Source organism: Danio rerio, chromosome 17, assembly GCF_049306965.1.
Source record: "Danio rerio strain Tuebingen ecotype United States chromosome 17, GRCz12tu, whole genome shotgun sequence".
Taxonomy (NCBI): domain Eukaryota; kingdom Metazoa; phylum Chordata; class Actinopteri; order Cypriniformes; family Danionidae; genus Danio; species Danio rerio.
In genome coordinates, this window is record NC_133192.1 from 13979666 (window position 1) to 14000000 (window position 20335).

The 20335-nt window shown below is 33.8% G+C and overlaps 1 protein-coding gene and 1 long non-coding RNA gene across 14 annotated transcripts in view; both read left to right on the forward strand.

The window, feature by feature from the left end:
- Positions 1-20335, forward strand: part of ralgapa1 (Ral GTPase activating protein catalytic subunit alpha 1) — a 156473-nt gene that overhangs the window by 8393 nt on the left and 127745 nt on the right. For all 13 annotated transcript variants that reach the window (XM_073928219.1, XM_073928226.1, XM_073928224.1 and 10 more), the window contains exons 2-4: positions 9789-9899; positions 15287-15336; positions 19022-19079. In XM_073928219.1, coding sequence (XP_073784320.1) covers positions 9789-9899; positions 15287-15336; positions 19022-19079 — 219 coding nt within the window. The remainder of the gene's footprint in view (positions 1-9788; positions 9900-15286; positions 15337-19021; positions 19080-20335) is intronic.
- On the forward strand, positions 4630-9650 carry LOC141378527 (uncharacterized). Its single transcript, XR_012393250.1, has 3 exons — positions 4630-5913; positions 6678-7081; positions 7527-9650. It is a non-coding gene; the product is annotated as an uncharacterized lncRNA (long non-coding RNA).

Genomic DNA, 20335 nt, shown 5'->3' on the forward strand with positions numbered 1-20335 from the left:
TCTTGTCAAATATTATTTACTGTCATCATGGCAAAGATAAAATAAATCACTTATTAGAAATTAGTTATTGAAACTTATGTTTAGAAATGTGCTGAAAAATCTTCTCTCCATTAAACAAATTGGGCAAAAAAAATAAACGGGGCTAATAATTCAGGGGGGTTAATAATTTTGACTTCAACTGTACATGCACCTGTCATGGCTTATTTTTTTAATTTAGTTTGTGCAGGCGCACACACAGTCACAATTTAATTTGAGAACTTTTGAAAATCTATTTAAAATCACTAGAGAACAAATTGCGATGCATGTATAAATCGTATTTTATATCTCCCACCCGAAATGCATATTGTTTCCCTATTCATCAAGCCCTTCTCAAATAATGGATGCTGCCACAAATTTGCATGTCATTAGTAGGCCCATGAGGGTATCACGATGTATGGTAATATAATGATATTGACTTAAACTGCAAAAAAAAGGTTGGTGTACCAGGTGTAATAAAAAAGTAATTGTGTACTGCTTGTGTATATTCAGAGTAACCAAAATTAAATTGAAAAAGATTATAAAGTTTAATACACATTATTACAATCAAGTTTAATTAGTGACAGCTAGTTAATAGATTAAACTCAGCAGTGAGAAAAATAAAATATTTATTACAGCTACTTTGTTAATATTAGTAAACAAAATAACCTGAAGTTTATTAGTTCATTCATTTTTTTTTTCGGCTTAGTCCCTTTATTAATCTGGAGCCGCCTCAGCGAAATGAACCGCCATCTTATCTAGCACGTTTTGCGCAGCGGATGCCCTACCAGTTACAACCCATCACTGGGAAACATCCGTACGCTTCCATTCACACACATACACTATGGACAGTTTAGCTTACTCAATTCACCTATACCTCATGTCTTGTGGGGGAAACCGGAGCACCCCGAGGGAAACCCACGCAAACACAGGGAGAACATGCAAACTCTACACAGAAATGCCAACTGACCCAGCAGAGTCTCGAAACTTTTTGCTGTAAGGCAAGAGTGCTACACACTCCACCACTGTGCTGCCCAATTTTATTACTTATTAACTCCATTTTATACAACATTTGTGACTTGTAATCAGATTATACTATGATTGTTATGCGCTATTATTAGGCATTTACTAAGAAATTGACACCAACCAAGATGAATTAAGCTTTTGTAATTTTCACTGTGATTTAACTTCTTTTTTTTTTTTTACTTTATTTATCTAAAATACTATTAACCAGCTATTGGAGCTTTATTGCACAGTTAATAAACAATATTTCAGCATGAAGTAGGTCAGATGAACATGTGAAAATGCTCATGATTGATTAAGCTATAATTAAGTTTATTGACTAAGTCTCCATTACTAAAAGCCTTTTGCTTTTATGAACACCTCTGCTATTTTAAACTGGGATTTTGTAGAACCTACAATTAGCTCTGGGCCGATAAAATATATTATATTGAATTTCAGTAAAATGTATGTCAATAACAATGATAAGCTCTGGACTTTTTTTTACTCTATATTGATCTAAAAGCCAATCACACAGCAGAAATGGGCAACAATGGGATTGTGTGGGATAGTGTGTTGATATTAGAGATGTACCAAATTTTTGGCCACTGGAAATTTATCTGCCGAAAATGTTATGACGTTTAATGCATCCTCTGTTTTTTGTGGCTTCAGTCATTGTTGGGGTACTATTTTGGAAGCAATCTGGAAACATTAACAACTTGTATTGAAAAATATATCGCTATCATTCAATATGGAAAATTATTATCGAGATTGCAGTTTTGCCATATCACCCAGCCCCATCCACGATATCAATATGAGCATTTTTATTATCATGATATTAAATTATTAAATATCTGCATATGTCTACAGTGAGTGTGAATGGTCACATATAATGCGTTTTCCGCTGAATAGCCTGGATGGATATTATTTTTCTGAAGCACTGCAGTTTGAAGGAGTGGCGTTTTCATTTAAAAATAAAAATGCACTAGTGTGGACGGCACCTTGTATCCCTTTTCCTTTGACCAGAAAATGTCTACCTAGCAGCAGCTATACTCATAATGCCTTAGCAACCATATATTAACATCCTGGCAACAACCCAAAGCATCCTAGTATCAAAAGGATTTAAGTTACAAGTGTTTGTGCATTTTTAGACGGTGTGTATTCCTTGAGATTGACATTTTGGGAGCATCTGTGCCGTCGTTCTTTCCATAGTGTTCAGTTCATCTTTAAAGATGAGGGCCATTATCTTTGAGTGATTCTAATACACCGCCAGGCACTCGGGCTCTCTGCTGTGTTCTATTTTAGATCACAAATATTTCCAACAGCCAGTGCAGCACCATCCGATAGTCTGTTCTCACTCATGTACTGTAGTTTCAGCCAAAATTCCCCTCTGTCGGTCTGTTCCCAGAGCTTTAGAAATGCACCACAATCTGTAAAATTCTTAGCACTTTGGTTCAGTGCTGAACTTTTAAACAATATCTTGATGAATTCAGGAGAATCCTCACAACTTTTTTACAGAGGAGCTGTTGGCATCACTAATGGCATCTCCTTTTGGTGTGAAAATAACAGTGTACCTGACAAGAACACCATTAAGAGAATAATGAAGTCAGCTAAAAGGTCTGTTGGACTCAAACTGATATCTATCGAGAAACTGTATCACTGACGTTGTCTGTCTTGGGCAAATTTTAAGGGATCCAACTACCCTGGCCATAGCTTGCTCACGCTCATGCCATCAGGCAGGCGTTACAGAAGCCCGAGGAGCAAATCAGTGCGGTTTCGTGTTTTTATCCTATCATTATAAGACTTTTAAATAATACCGTTTCTTAAACACTATTGATAGCTAGTATGAAATAATAAATCAATAAATAGTTAAACTAGCATAAATTGTTAATATTATAACTATTAAAACAAATGGTGAAATATGGATTTAAGTATTAAGTTTTTCTCTTTAGAGATTTTTAAAATTGGGTTATATTTTATACAACTATATATTTATGAAATTATAAAAGCTTATTTTAGGATTTTATAGTGTTTGTATAGTGATGTTTTTTGATGTTGTTGTTGGGTCTGATGCAACGTAATTTCGTTCTGCATTACAATTTTATTGTGATGTTTTGAATGACAAAATAAAAGAAACTGAACTGAACTGAGAAACATTTTGAGGAAAGTTGTAGCTGAGTTTCCTTAAACTATTGTTCAGTTGCTGATAACAGTACAGTGAAGTGGACACTATTTTTGGTTATGGCTATTGAAAATTAATAATAATATAATTGTGTATTATCATTAGGCATGGGCCGGTATAAGATTCTGATGGTATGATAAAATTAGATTAAAATATCAGGGTTTCACCGTATTGTGATTACTGCTTTATGTCTGAGTAAAAACAAAAACATTTTTCCTTTTTAAACACAATATATTTTATTTTAAGAAACATTTAAAATATTTTGGAGCAGTAAACATGTCAGGCTAATTAATTCAAATGAATTATCGACTTCTGCTGTCTTAATTTAGAATGGCTTATTTAGATATCTTTCCTGCTGGAAATACTGTTATCCTAAAAAACAAACAAAAAAAAAGTTATTAAAAAGTCATAGTGTGCATATCTTTTGTATGATTAAAGAGACTCAATGAACAACTATGAGTCTGCTAGCAGTTATGCAGTCTCCTTCCTGACATAAGTCAACTTTGGCCTGAATATTTATCAGTGTTTATCTTGACCAGAGGCTGTTTTACAGAAATATCCTTACTCTGAGTCTTATCTCTGTTAAGCCATCATGGTAGTTTTGCTTAGAAAACAGACATTTTTTTTCAAATCTTAAGCCAAGAATTGAGATATGAAGTTTCTGTAAAACTGCCGCAGGTCTCTCTATGTTGGCTCTGATATTCATGTTAGCTCACAGCTCTATTAACAGACTGGATGAGGCACTTGACTGGATGCTGAGGGTCTTTGTGTGTGTGCGTGTGTGCGTGTGTGCGTGTGTGTGTGTGTGCGTGTGTGCGTGTGTGCGTGCGTGTGCGTGCGTGTGCGTGCGCGTGTGTGCGTGTGTGTGTGTGTGAGAGAGTGAGAGTGTCAGAGAGAGAGAGAGAGAGAGAAAAATTTGAAACATTGATCAGTTCATTTTTTAATTTAAATGATTTAGAAAAACTTTACCATATACTCGGAGAGGACGAATTGACATTTAGACTAGCTGCAAAATATGTATATACCCTACACACCATAAGAAATGGTTAATGTAAACTCATGTATCTTATTTAAATAATTTAAACTTTTTACTATTATTATTATTATATTTATCTAATGTATTGTTTTTTTGTGTGTGTGTTTGTCATTATATCTTATCTGTATTACTATTAATTTTTCAATGGTTTAAATATGTTTCATATTTGAAGTGATTTGGCAATACTGTACTTAATGTCATGCCAATAAAGCAACTTGAACTTGAGAGAGAGAGAGAGAGAGAGAGAGAGAGAGAGAGACAGACCTGGGGCCTCATGTACGAAGACTTGCGTGGAAATCTTACTTAAACATTGCGTACACACAAAGCTGTAAATGTGCGTACGCAGAAAAAATTCAGATGTATGCGTACGCCGAATCTCACGCATATTCTATATTGTACATCCGAATGAACGTGAAACTGAGCGCAACATGCACGAGCACAAAACCCCTTCCTGCCTCCTCCCCCGTATGAATATGCTAATGACTATGCTAATGGCAAAACCCAACGAAAAAGCAATGGCAAAATCAAGCAAAAAGAGAAACTTTGAACAGAATGTGAATTAGAGGTGCTGCTTTCGGAGGTAGACCGGAGAAAAGCGGTGTTATTTGCAAGTTTGTTCTCCGGAATTAACAACAAAAGAAAAAAATAGAGTGGGAGAGTTTAGCTGATGCGGTTAACACAGTTGGGTCTGAACATCGCACTGAGTGCATTAAAAAAAAAAGAAATAGTGTGGTTTATATCTGTAAAATGTTGCAGGACGCTTAACAGTCTCAGTGGCGCACCTCGTAAGATGCATGTGATCATGTATTAACACGTTCGAGCATGAACTCGGCTCGAATCCAGCGTCTGATGAACTCTTTCTTCTTTTTTTCCCCGCTACATATCAGATTTTGCCCACTATTTATCACGAGAAAGACAAGTAGGAATCATCAATAAGTTTGTGCATCATATTTTATTTGCACATTTATTGAATGGAAATGTTTCTGATTCACGCATGCAAATTCATCTTCAGATTGTGTCTTTATAGCAATGTGCGTGCGGTAGATCGCTCAGATTACATTGGGAAAACAGGCGACTGCTGCAATATGTGCTTTAATGTTTAGCTGGTCAAATGTATGGTAAGGAAACCTTATATACCTGCTAGATGAACCCGTCTCATACAGCTGCCATTGCAAGGCTCAGACACTTTGTAGAGAGGAATTTGACACAACTGCCTCTAGGAGTCGCCAATGGAAATAAAACAGACACGCACAAAAAATGTGCGTACGCCAGCCAGAAAGCTGCCGTGAAGCTGCGCACATTCCCACGTTCAGTTCATTGTTAGTAAATCCAAACGTGAGCGATTCTGAGCGTGAAACCTGGCGTACGCAAAGTTTTTGTGCGTACGCAGCGTTGATGCATGAGGCCCCTGGACTGGCTGCATTAGGAGCTGGACAGTGTGTAGGATCTTTAAAGCACAAATATTGCCTTTTGTTGCTGGGCTGCAGGTTACAATAGACTTCAGCATCGGTAAAAAGATCCACTCACATCCTCCTGAGTAATGAAAGGGACTGATTAGTAGCTTGACAGTAAATAGGTCAAACATAAAGGGATGATATGTTTCCATATAAATAAGTGAATTAGACTTGGCGCAAAACTGGAATATCACGTAAAAGATTTGTTTCATTCCAGTGAGTCAAAAGCCCCTTTCACACAGTGATACCGGTAAATATCCGGAAAATTTCCGGAACGACTTTACCGGTATATTAAAAAAAACGCTGTTCACACAGGCGAGGACGTTACGGAAATTTTCCGGAAAAGAGCATTCACACATCCATTCCAAAATACCGGTAAATTCTGACATCATTCACCACAAGTGAGCTTTAAAAGGCTGCGCTTGTATTTGTAAACATTTGACTAAATTACAAACTCTGTGGATGATCAATATTGTGAACAACTTTCACAGGATCACTTTCGCATGTCGAGATGTTCATATTATCTGCGTGTGCAGGCGCTCATATGCGCCCGCAAAGCTTGAAGGTAAACAAACAACGGCTTATCATAAGCATCTCATCGATGATTGTTTACACAGTTGGCATAAAGAAGAACATATAAACGTGATCTGACTAACTTCTAGCAGCTAAATGTGTCCGGAAAATATTCAAAGGCTTTTATCCTCACAAACCGCGCGGACGTAAATGCGTCTGACTGTTGTGATTGGCTTAAGCAGACGTCTCACGTCAGCACGTTCTAGACGTGCACGCGCTTATTACGGGAATCTTCCTTCTGCATTCACACAGTGCAGCATTCCGGCAAATTGCCGGTAATGTTACAACTTCTCTTTCCGGAAAATAGCCAGAACGAATTTACCGGTATTTTCAAAAAGGACCTGTTCACACATACAACCGTTCCGGAAAATTGCCGGCAATTTTCCGGAAAGGTCTGTATGTGTGAAAGGGGCTAAAGAGAACAAAATCGTGACTTCCTGATAAACTGGTGATAAATATCAATTTAAAAAAAGTAATTTGCTGTGGTAGAAGCTAATGAGGGTCTGTTTTTTTGTTTATGAAAATACTTGTATCTCAGAAGACAAACATAAAAGCCAATGGACTTTTTGCAGTATTTTAGATGCTCTTTGGGAGACAAGATATTCTAGACAGTTCCGGAGGTAATAATACTGAAGCACTTTGATTTTTAGAATGGACAAATCAGCATTTTAGATGTATTACAATGTGGTCGGTCCACTAAATTGTCCATTAATGCAGTCCCTTTGTGCCTGTTTTTACTATCACATGATCTTTTAAAACAAAATCACATGACTTATTTAATGAGCCTGCTTGAATTTATTTGGTGAATGTGTTTGCATCGTAGTTTATGCACATTTTTCTTATTGCATAAAAACCTCTGCTCAGTTGTGTGCATATGTTTTTCATGCACAGATATGTATGCTCATCTTGGCTTGTGTTTTTAATGCTATATTGCAAAATGTGCTTAAATATAGGGGGATGGAAACAGCTAACAGGTATTGGTCGGTTCTGTTTAAGATTCTGACGGTATGATAACCTATGATAAAAATATCATGTTTCAGGATTTCACGGTGTTGTGATTTTTGAAGCATTTAAAATATTTTGGAACAATAAACTTGTAAGGCTAAATAATTCAAATGAATCATTGGTTTCTGCTGTCTTCATTTATTTCTAAAACACTGATTTCATTACAATTTAAAAGGCATTTTTGGATCTTTTCTGCTAAAGATACTGTTGTCCTTAAAAAAAAAAAAAATGTAAATAAAAAATCGTTCATATACGGTTGTAGGGCTGGACGATATGGCAAAAATGCAATCTCGATAATTATTTTACATATTGAATGATATTGAACGATAATATTTATTAAACTATATATTTTGATTGAAGTTGTTAATGCTTTCAGATTTAAAAAGAGTAGCCCAACAATCACTGAAGCCACAAAAATGGAGGTTCAAATAAATGGCCTAGCATATTTTCGGCCAATACATTTTTGGTGGCCAAAGATTTGGTACATCTCTAATATTGACACACTTTTCGATTCCCATTTATCAGCCCAGAGCTAAACTGTAGGAAAGGTATAGCAGAAAATTTTGACTGTTTTAAAACCTTGATATTTATTTATTTTTATTTTTATTTTTTCCCCAAACTGCGGTATACCTTGATAACGGTTATTGTCCCATGCCTGACAGCTAATGATGTAATATTTATGTCCTCTTTTTCTCTTGAAGAAGATTTATTTTCATGTGTATGTGCTGAATCATATGAAGAAAAAGGCATTTCAGGATAACTAAAAACAACATTTAATTTCATGTAGAGCAGGGGTCACCAATCTCATTCCTGGAGGTCCTCTGCTAAGGAACTAAAATCTGCAGGACACCGGCCCTCCAGGAACAAGTTTGGTGACCCCTGGTCTAAAGAGAACTATCTGCTGGCTGGTTAGTCACGTTTTTCAGTCACATGATATATTAAGTCAACAAAATGTTTTTGTGAAGGAAATGGTTTAATAAATGTGTTTTTGTAGTTAAGTTTTCTTTCTTTGTTGTTTAAATGAAAAAACAACAACAGTTGTATGCATCATTTTAATGCATATGCTAACAATTCATGTGCTTCTTTCTTGGTGTTTAAATTCTGTTGTATTTTTCCCCTGTGTATAATAATAGAAATGTTCTTGGTAAAATATCCCATGCAGGGTCATATTTATCATAAAAAGTGCTGCACGTGAAAATTCCATCAAAATTAAAAAAATAATAAATATGTTTATTTGATTCTAACAGAATCAATTCAAATCACTGTTATTGCTACACCATCAGCAGTCATGTGCTAGGATGAGTGAAAAGATTAGGCGCTGGCTTCAGACAGTACAAAAATACAACGACATACTCTACTAATAACAGTTAAATACAGTTTGTACTGAAGACGATAAATATGTTCAATAACACACATATGTAGATAATAAAAACACACATTACACACATATGTAGACACAATTAGACAAGTACACATTCAAAAAGGTGTATACAGCTGGAAAAATAAGTTTTGAGCATGTCGCCATTTTACTCAGAAAACATATTTGTAAAGATGCTGTTGACTTGAAATGTTCCCCGGATGTTGGTAACAACCAAAGAAATCCATATATGCAACGAAAACAAATCTAATTACAAATTATCTGTAACAAAAAATGACTTGGGTAAAAGTACTGAACAAATAATAAAAGGGAGATGTAGAAGACAGTGAAAGCCCAGACAGTAGCTGAAATCTCTCAGTAGTTCTTCAGCAATCCTCCGCCCTTTGTCATTTGTAAATTATTGTTAGCTGCTTCAGTCCAGCATCTACATTATCAGGATGATAAAGATGAAGCCAGGGTGGACATTTCAGCAAGACAATGATCCAAAACACAAGGAAACTCTCAAATGCTTTCAGAGAACGAAAATCAAGCTGTAGAATGGCCCAGCCAATCAGTGGACTTCAATCCAATAAGAAATACAAAATAAAGATCAGATTGGATAGACGAGACCCACAGAACCATCAAGATGTTTACACTGTTGAAGTCCGTGAAAAACTCAGACCTGAGAAATACATGTGACTTCATTCTCCATATGAGAGGCTGCTATCACCAAAAAAGCCTTTTATATAAAGTATTAAACACGTTTCAGTAGTTCAGCACTTTCTCTGTGTGTCATTTCGTTGTTCTTAAACATAACTCATTTTTCAGATTGTTTTGTTTTTTATTTTTATGTTTGTATTGTTTGTTTGGGCTCTTATCAAAATCTGGTTCAATTCCATGTCAACAGTTCTTTTTAAAAATGTTATTCCCACAAAAAACATGACGTATTCAATACTTATTTTCCCCGCTGTAGTTTGACTGTTGGTGGATGATTAAACTCTGATGTGAGTAAAACCTTTTAAAGTGAGTAAAAAAAAAAAGATAAATTCGCAGACATTACAAGACCAACATCTTAAATAAATGCATTTTAATTATGTGCTTTAGTACAGCATTCAAATAATTTGAGTTTTTAAATAGCATGTTAACACGTTTCTTTTGTTTGTGTAGAAAATGCGGAGTCTGCTGAACTCAAGCACCTCTTTGAGCAGAATTACTCCCACATCTACTATGTCTTCTTTGAAAACTTTGTCACCATCGAGGTTAACCTGAAACAGAAAGGTAAGACCTGGAGCACTTCATTTTCTTTGTTGTTTAAAGATATAATTCTTTGCGCTCTTGTTTGTTATTTGAATGTTTTGCAAAGTTGCATTGCTTTGCAGTTGACCTACTCCTGGTTGTCCTCTTTGCAAACACAGAGTCAGGAGTCACAGAGTTAATGAGGAAGTTTCCATGAAATGGCGTTTGAGGAAAATTAGCTTGCCTCTGGTTAGCCATGTCTGGTCACACAAGCTCGTTATAGTGCACAGAGATCGCGGCTAGTGTCTCGCAACACTGCACAGTCGCTCATTGAGTATTCAGAGAACTGCTCGCTGCCTTTGACCTCTCATTTGATATCTTTACATTGCGTCTAGTTCTGCTGCATCTGTAGCTGGTTCAGATTGTTATCCTTGCTCAGTGTTTACCTGTTGTTTATAATTGAATTTCTAAGTGTTGTATGACTTGGTGTTGCAAACCAGTATTTTCTTAATTTTTTTATTTTTATGTTTTGGCATAAACACTTTTTTGTTTTTGTTTTTACTTCGATATATAACTTTATCTTAGTAGTTCAGCCAGACTTATTTATTTTATTGAGATTGTTGTGCCATTATTACGGTAGTTTATTTTTATTTAATGGCTTAACAACTTGCTTGTTCTTCTGATTTATTTCACTATGGGAAAAATAACAAGGAAATCTTTCAATAACAATTTTTTGTGTTGTACTTAATTTAGTTGTGCTCATTTTGATAAATTTTGTCAACTGTCAACTGCCGCTCGTTAACCGAATATTAACCGTTAATTGTCAACAGATTAATATTAAAACATTATTTAATTAAAAAATTTATATGCCTATTTTGTGTGATGCATTAAATATTGCATTTTAAAATATTTATTTTAACATGCGAACAGCATTCAGAACATAACAGAGCATCTTCACGCACCTATAGTGTTTTCAGCAGCATAGAAAAACAGAATAAACTAGACAAAAAGAATAAAGTAAATCCTTGTCTAGATCTTTTTTCACTTGAATGACCAATTTAGATTACAAAACGGAAACACTGAATCCTTTTTAAGAACCGGCAAATGCTGTATGTCCATTCATGTTTTTTTTTTCTTCTGTCAAATAAAAATATCAGGCTACCTCAAATAGATCGCTCCATGGAAAATATGCATTTAATTAATGCTCCGCTGTTAGTATTATACTACAAAATCTGTCAACATTTTTAAGGGAAGTATTTATTTTATTTTTTTGTCTTTCAAAAACATTTAGGCCAAACTCTATCCAAACATAATCTTGCACAAACTGACTGAGACATGTCAGATATACAGTGGATCAAATATAAAACCATAACATTACACTGTAAAAATCGTATGTGCTATTTACTTAAAAATACTCTGTGCAATAGTGTAACCACAAGTTTTTGAAGTAATTTTTAAAACTAAGCAATTAAGCAAAAACCACTTGAATGAATCAAGTGAAAATTGATAATTTTTTTGAGCGATAGATAGATGATAAATTTAATATTATTACTGGAATTTGCTTTTATAATTTATGCAAATCCACCACCATTTACTCAATTTAATTTTTTTAGCAAAAAATACTTAAAGGAATCATGTGAAAATTAGTATTTTTCAGTGATATAATATGATTTTAATATTGTTAGTGGAATGTGCTTTTATAATTTAAGCAAATTAACCACCATTTACTCAAACTTATTGATGAAAATTATTCATTTATAAAATCTAATATATGCAATAATGAAATAAATACACAATGCATTTTTGCCAAATATCATTTTATTACATGTTCCACTGATAACAAAATGGTACATACAGTTTGTTAAACAAGTTAATTGGTTTCTCAAATTAAGCCTAATAATTGCACTGGTTTGCTTTAAAATAAGTCAAATTCACCCCTTTTTATTATTTTTTTTAGCAAGTTCTTCTCAATATTTTTTAAGAAATCCAGAATATCAAAAAGTATGCACATTATTTTTAATGAACACTTCATTATTTTTTATGAAAATTACATGCCTCAAGATAAATTTTTTACTGTTTAGACAAAAACAATAACAACAAACATACAAACAAATGAACCAACAACAAAATAAAATATTTTTAAAAAGAAAAAAAAACAACATGCGTGCATACATCAAACAGAAACTGTAAGGGGTCAAATAAAACGATATTCTAGAAACTAATCATACAATCGTTTAGCCTTCTCACCCTTCGTTATTTTTAAAGCTTCTACTTAGGTGGCAAACTCCTTTTTAAACACAACCAATTGAGGAGTTTAATAGAAGTCATTAGTTTAAAGATTATGTCTTAATTATGATTATGACTTATTTGCTCTGTCTCACGGTTCATGTGTGCGTGTGCTGCGTGTGATGACAGAAAATGACAATGAAGCTTAAAGCTTAAAATGTTGACTTTTAGTAAAGTATAGGCTACTACAAAGCGTATAACAATTTTGTTTTATTGGCATATGATATTGCATTACTTTACATACATGTTTTATAAGCTGTAAAATGAAAGCCTCCGTTTGGTGTGAAGTTATCATTATGCAAAAATCAAGAAAAACTTTAGATTTGTTTGATTGGTAGATTAGGCTATTTAAAAATGTATATTATATAAGAACTATTAATAACTGTAATAACATTTGTCTAAATGGAAAAACGCTCGTTTGTTGGTTGTAGCCCACACTAAATTATCAGTAGCCTATTTGTTGAGTTTATAACGCGGCTCCATGCAGCACACAGACGATCAGCATCACCACTGGTTTGTCAACTCGTCTGTGTCAAGCTAACCAGAAATACAGCTCTGGGTGACCTGAAACAGCGACCACTAGTCTCTCCTCCATAATTAATAGTTCCCTGTAGTCGTCTTGACAAAACAAACACTGCTGTCACCTCAAAAGAAACCCCGCTTCTGCTTTCATTTGATAAAGAATGAAAGATGCGACTGAGGTAACATAGAGGGCAATGCCAACCATTAATTGGTTACAAACGCACCCTTTCGCTTAGGGTTGTCAAAATTAATTGTTTCTTCGGTGCACCGCGATGCAGACGTGGACAATTCGGTATCTTTTCAGTAATAATCATAACCGGTTATTATGTACTGACGTCATTCACCTCATATGGGCTGTGTGGCGAGGGAGGTGAGCGCGGGTATTTATAACACTCCTAGTGCCAACTGTGCACAATTTCACTGCGTGTGTGTGATATCTGTACAGTTTTTTATTGACAATTACAGCAGAAGCACCTATTCTCTGCGATTGAGGGAATGAAAGTACTCCATTTCCCTCTCTCTCTCTCTCTCTCTCTCTCTCTCTCTCTCTCTCTCTCTCTCTCTCACTGTGGCCCATTTTACCTGCTGGCGTGACCTTTCCTCTCGGCTGTCTGCATTCCCGCGGCTGTACCTATGCATTGTCGCGGGACCCGACCAGTTTTCATGTGGCGTGGGAATAAATTTCAGAGTAAATCGCGGGAACCACGATTAGGCGAACCACCTACTTTCGGTTAATGGTTAACCGGTTATTCTGAGCATCCTTTACTTAAATGTTTGTGCAAATTAAAATGGAAATGTTTTTACTTTGGTATTTAGCTTTAAAATTTCATCTCAGCAGGTTTTTTCATTTCAATGAGATTGTTGTACTATTTTAGTTTATTTTTATTGGCATAAACACATGTTTGTTCTTCTGATTGATTTATCTATAGGAGAAATGAGGAAGTTCTTAAACAGTCGGAGTTTTTGTGTTGTACTTGAATGTTGTGCAAATAAAAGCGGATGTTTTTACTAGCTGTAAAAATGTAGGTATGTAAGTAGTTCAGCAGAACATTTTTATTTAAAAATGAGATTATTTTTTATTTTTGAGACATTTTTATTTTTATTTATGAGATTGTTGTATTACTGCAGTAGTTTATTTTTATGTATTGACATAAACACTTGTTTGATTTTTCTAGTCATTTCTCCCATAGGGAAATCAATCGGAAGTTCTTAATCACATATTTTCTTGTGTCGTAATTGAATGTTTTGGCAAATTAAAATGGATATGTTTTTACTCTAGTATTTAGCATTACAACTTCATCTTAGTAGTTCAGCAGGACATTTGCATTACATTGAGATTGGTGTATTATTACAATAGCTTTTTTAATGTATTGGCATAAACACTTGTTTGTTTTTCCTAGTCATTTCTCCCATCAAGAACTAAATGATCATTTTTGTGTTGCAATTAAATGATTGTGCAGATATGTTTATAATCTATTTAGCTATGAAAGTTCATCTTGGTAGTTCATCAGGATAATTTCATTGAGATTGTTGTATTATTAAAGTAGTTTATTTTTATGTATTGACATGAACACTTGTTTTCTCCCATAGAGAAATGAATCAGAAGTCCGTAAACAATCACATTTTTTTGTGAATGTTTGTGAAAATTAAAATAAACATGTTTTACTCCGGTATTTAGCTATAAAAGATCATCTTAGTAGTTCATCAGGACATTTTAATTTTAGTAAGATTGTTGTAGCATTATTACAGTCAAATTTAAAATTACTGTGTGGAGTCAGTTTACATTAACACAGCCCACTTATATTGCTTGCATTGACAGCACCTTAGTGTTGTTTTCTCAGCTATTTTAAACAGTTGTTTTAATCCTTTGACAATTGTACTGTTTTTTTCATGTTTAGTCAACCTTGACCTGTTTTAGTTTTGCCCATTTTTGGTTGACAGATTTTGAGCATTTTAGTGTAGTCAATGAAAGTATATTTACAATCCCGTCATGCTGATTAAGGATGAATGTATGCTTTTGTTTTGGTACATGGTTTGTTTTGTCAAATCTAGTTTCCTGTTCGTAATCTATTTATCATACACTGCAAAAAATACTGGCTTCCACACAATCGATTTGTGAACATAAATGTTCAATTCACTTAATTTAGTAAAAACTAATAAGTGAATTTATTCAAGTTGTCCTCAAAAAGCACAAGAATTGTTTTGTTTCAGTTCATTTTAAATAAGTAGTTTGATTGAACAGCAAATGTAAGTTTTTAAGTGTAGAAATTAGCGCATGTTTCGTCAGATTTAATTAGTTTAATTACCACCAAGCAGTTGCATTGCAATATAAAATGAAGTGCAATGCAATTCTGCAATCGACAGCATAAAATGCATTTCCATACAGACTTTAAATGATCAACTTTTGGTTAAATGTGCACTTAAAAGCTGAAAATCGTTCATTATAATTGATTAAGAAGATTGTTTGGAGTAGGTCTTGATGCCACATGTTTGAATGGCCCTTGTTTCCAGAGCAGATACGTAATTCTTGTTTGTTGAGCTATTTATAGCAGCCCTGTGGGCTTTTTGAGATCCCTTGGTGACGTTCAATGTGTTTTTTTGTCGTTTTCTTTTTCTTGTAGGTCACAAATCCCAACGGGAAGAGCTCGATTCCATCCTTTTTATATTTGAGGTAAGGCATGTAGATAATTACCCGATGGATACTTAAAAACATTAGCTTAGTTTATTTACATTGTGTCACTCCCTTCCACCATTCCACTTCCTACTACCCAACATTCCTTTCTATTTAAAATGTTGCAAGATTTTGTTGAATATTTATCATTGACTATATTAAAAGATCTTTATATATATATATATATATATATATATATATATATATATATATATATATATATATATATATATATATATATATGTATATGTGTATATATATATATATATATATATATATATATATATATATATATATATATATATATATATATATATATATATATATATACATACATATACATATACAAAACACTTCATTGAACATTCACACATAGACATCGCCTATGTTTAGTAAGTTTAACTGTTAAAAGCTATTAACTAAGGATATTTACATGATATTAACACTAAGGAGTGATATTAACACTAAGGAGTTTTTCTACTGGCCCAATTGGGCAAGTGGTTGAGATTTTTACTTGCCCCGCCAAAATATTCACATTTCCCCACCCCCCCAAAAAAAAAGTTAATGGCTATTTCTTAGCCACGTATTTTAAATATGTTATATAATATATCTGCTTTGATGTTATTCAGGACATCATCTCAATGATCCCAAAAATAATGCCTGTGAATTTAGGATTTAAATATTTTTTAAAAATAATAATAAATGTATAATAAGCGTGAGCTTCGAGGTTTTGATTTCGTTAATTGCTTGTTTTGTTCATTGTGTTGTATCCATATAAATGTCTGCTTCTAAGACATTAAAAACAGCCATTTTTTTTTTTGCCTCATAATTTGTTGTTGCTATATCTTCATTCTTTGTACTGGTTGTTACCAGGTTACAAAAACAACGTGCTCATCCACATCCAATCAGATAAGAGGAACCGAAAAGTAATATGGTGTTTACGACATCACAGAGAAGGTGGCATTTAAATGGTTAAAAGCGCAAAATATTTCTCGATTCTAAGACTGTATTTGCATGCAATTGACAAATAGTCGCAAGCAAATTAAACTTTTAGTGACAAGGCAGCACTGGCCAGATCGTCCCGGTAACGATTTGGTCTACTGTTCTGAGCGTCTGCCATCAGGCAGTCCTTATTGTTGAGCCCTGTGTTAGTGACTAATTTATTAGTTAAAGTTATTAGTTACTAATAAAGTTATGGTAACTAATAATCTTAAAGGACATTTATGATGAAAAACATCTTTTGTAAGCTGTTTGGAAAGAACTGTGTGAGGTATAGTGTGTCCACTAAAATACTGGAGTGATATAAACCCAATAAGTCAGATTTTTTTTTAATTTCCTGACATTAAAATAGGATTAAAATCTCTCCCAGTTTGAGGCCCATCATGACATAGGAGTGCAGTTTTCTCGCCGACCGAATTGATTTGACAGCCCCATATTAACATGTCTCTGTAGTAACGCTTATAATCATATCAACAAGACAGGATGTGCACAGAGCAACCAGAATCAAAAGATCTGTTCAGCTCTCTGTGATCATCAATCATCATCAAATGTGAAGAATAAGTTTTACAAGTTTAAAATGTTTTCAAAACACTGCATGTCTGTAATGAATTACAACCGTCTTTATCACCGCAGCCGCATGTCAGTACAATTTAAAAGAAGACTATTCAATCCTAAATTGTGGACGTTAAATCAGGTTTATACATTAACATAACGGATATACATACAGCAGCGGATATTAACATGTATCCTGTCACATTTGTCTGCAAAAACAATGCAAAGTTAAACGTGTGCACTGTGTATGCATGAACTTTATAATAACGTTGTGTGTGACTCGTCATCGTTGCAACTCCATAAGAAATACATCAAATAATCATTGGGAAAGTTCTTACTGTAGTTTTTCTTACAAATGTTACGTGAGATCTACTTCCTTCATGTCTGTCACTGTGCTCAGGGGCGGACTAGCCATCTGGCAATTCTGGCAAATGCCAGAAGGGCCGGACCAATTTTTAAATGTGGGCCGTTCAGTTTTTTTTAACATTTTTTAATATGTATTGTTTTTAAGTGAAGACAGCTTTTATCTCTTGCTAGATGCTATTATGATGATGATGATAATAATAATAATAATAAATGTTAAGCATTTGGCCCAATCGGCAATTGCCGCCTGGTTTCAAGATGGGCCGACCCAATCCGAGGTTACCTGGACATAATCAAAATCTGGCAAGAATGTCATATTATTTCACCATCTGTACACCAAAATAAATAGTGAATGTGCGTGTCCGTGGGTGGGGCTGTGTCGGTGTGGTAATTTGTGTGGCTACAGTGCCAGGGCTGAGTTTTTGTCCCAGTCCGCCCCTGACTGTGCTGTTTATCTGACGCAGCCGAGGCGGAGATTGAGCCTCACTCTGACAGACTCGGGGTAACTGTGGGCAATAACAACTAGCATTAAAGGCACAGGCCACAAAAAAGCTATGTTGTGTTTAGAGCAGAGAGTTCTAATCTTCTAAAAGGTGTAATAATTAATCTGATGGCTTTTTTTGAGCTGAAACTTTACAGGCACATTCTGGAGACACAAAATACTTCTCTTAGATCTTGAAAAAGGGTAAATAGGCGTCCTTCATATAAAGCTGCTTTGAAACAATAATTATTGTGAGAAGCATTATACAAATCGAATTGAATTGTATATTATTTGGATAAAGCTTGTTTATTAAGAAACTGCTTTTTTTTTGTAAATTATGTATTGAAAGTTGCCATGATTATAAATAATATGGCATTAAAACATAACAGAAACAAACCCAACACTTGTCTCTTCTCACAGTTGAGTTTTTCTGTATTTGCTGAAGCATCAGTGTCATCAGTAGGGCCAGATATAATCTGCACACATTTTTGCTATTTCTGCAGAGAATTTTGTAAAAAATCTGTGGATTTAATATATTAAATAAAAAAATAATACATTTTTAACTTTTATTTAATGTTTACAATGCAGATCCAATTAGATCCTCTTATTTGGTAAACAAAACAAGTCTCTCATATAATATATCTACTGAAAGGCACAAACTGTATTGAAAATAAATCGTATAACCATTTTAATATTGCTGTTATTATATCACAAGAAAATTAGTGAAACGAATTTAAAAACTGAATAAATAAAAATGTACACACATCCACACAAGTAAATACATAGACTTAATGATTGGCTAAAAATCAGCGTATTTCCGCGTGTGCAGATTCCGTGTGGGCCTAGTCATCAGTAAAGAGATCATTGATAAGAAAAGATTGACATGCACCTGACAGATAACTGATGTGTCTCTCAAACAAAAAGAAAAAAACAGGTGTTCTTTGCCTCACCCAAAAGGCTTATGAGTCACACTTAAGCTTTTCGCTCGGCTGGTTTGCCCCATGGGCTATTAGTAATAGTGAAAATTGAAGATGCTTCTTTAAACGCACCATTATGATGAGACAAGTGTGATTTCTGCACATAAGGAAGCTATTGCAACATTGCAGCCTGTAGTGTCACATGGAAGCCCAGTAATGCGTGTTTGCACAAATCTGCTCATCTGTTTTGAAATGTAAATATAAGCTACGAGCTACGCTCATATAGTAATCTCTTGAGATGTTTTAATGCATGTACTAACATGAGTGAATATATTGGCTTGTCTGCAGTCAAATCCATATGCTTACATTGCAGAAAATCCTACAGCTGTTACCAGAGCGAATACAAGGAAGATGGCAGTTCCACAGCATAGGTGAACATTTATATTTCTTTAAAATATATATATTATTATTAGCATTTCATGAGAAAGCAATAAGTTGACATTGTGTTTTCTGTTTTTATATATTTTTAAAATGTACATAATTTATGTGATTTAGTGTCAAGTGATACTTCAGAAAACGTTTTAATAAGCTTATGTAGTGCATAATAAACATTATAAATGAATTTACCAACATTTTTAAAATCAATTTAATTTTTAATTTATCTCAGACTTTTGAATGGTTTTGTAAAATAACAATGAAATTTGGTAACACTTCCATTAACATGGTCCATTAATTAATGCATTTACTAACATTAAGTATGAATAATTTTGTAAAGCTTTAATAAATTATAGTTCAGCATTAACTAATGCATTTTTTAAATCCAAAGTTGTGCTTGTTAACATGAGTTAATGCACTGAGTTAACATGAATTAACGTAATTGAACTTAAATAACATTAACAAAGATGAATTAATACCGTAATGTATAACTAATGGTTTGTTCATGTCAGTAAATACATTAACTAAGATTAACTAATGGACCATTATTTAAATAATTTTCCTTTAACTTTCTCTATAATTTTGTAAATTGGAAAACAGAATACATTTTCTAATTAGTAGGGGTATAATATATTTACTAACTATAAAATATAAATAATTTTTTTAACTAATATTAATAATAATTAAACTATCTTTTGCTAAGTGTATTTTTATTTCCTTGGCTAATGGCTATTTATGTTTGTCATAGATAAATACGCTAAATATGCCAGTAGACATATTGAGTCACTCATTCAGATGTTTTGTTCAAAACAGCAGATTAATTTAGAAGTTACTGGCTTTATGAATGGATAATTTGGTCACACTTTATTTTGATGGTTGGTTTGTTGAATTTAAGTTTCATTGCATCTACATGTCAATTAATTCTCATTAGATATTTTAGTAGAATGTTAGGTTTGGGGTTAGGGTTAGTGTAAGTTGACAGGTACTTGCAATTTTTTTTCTAGTCAGTTAAATGTCTGTTGAAGGAGCAGTATCAACAGATATTAAGCAGACAGTCTACTAATACTTAAATGGACCATCAAAATAAAGTGTTACCTTTATTTTTTCAAATGAGAGGATGAAGTTGCATTTTGGAATGAAATATTGCAGTGCTATGTCCAGGAAAAAGTTTTATGTCTAAAATGTAACTTACTCGCATATTTGCAGTTGAGCTCACTTGCTGACATTCTTGCTTATGTGATATTTCTTAACT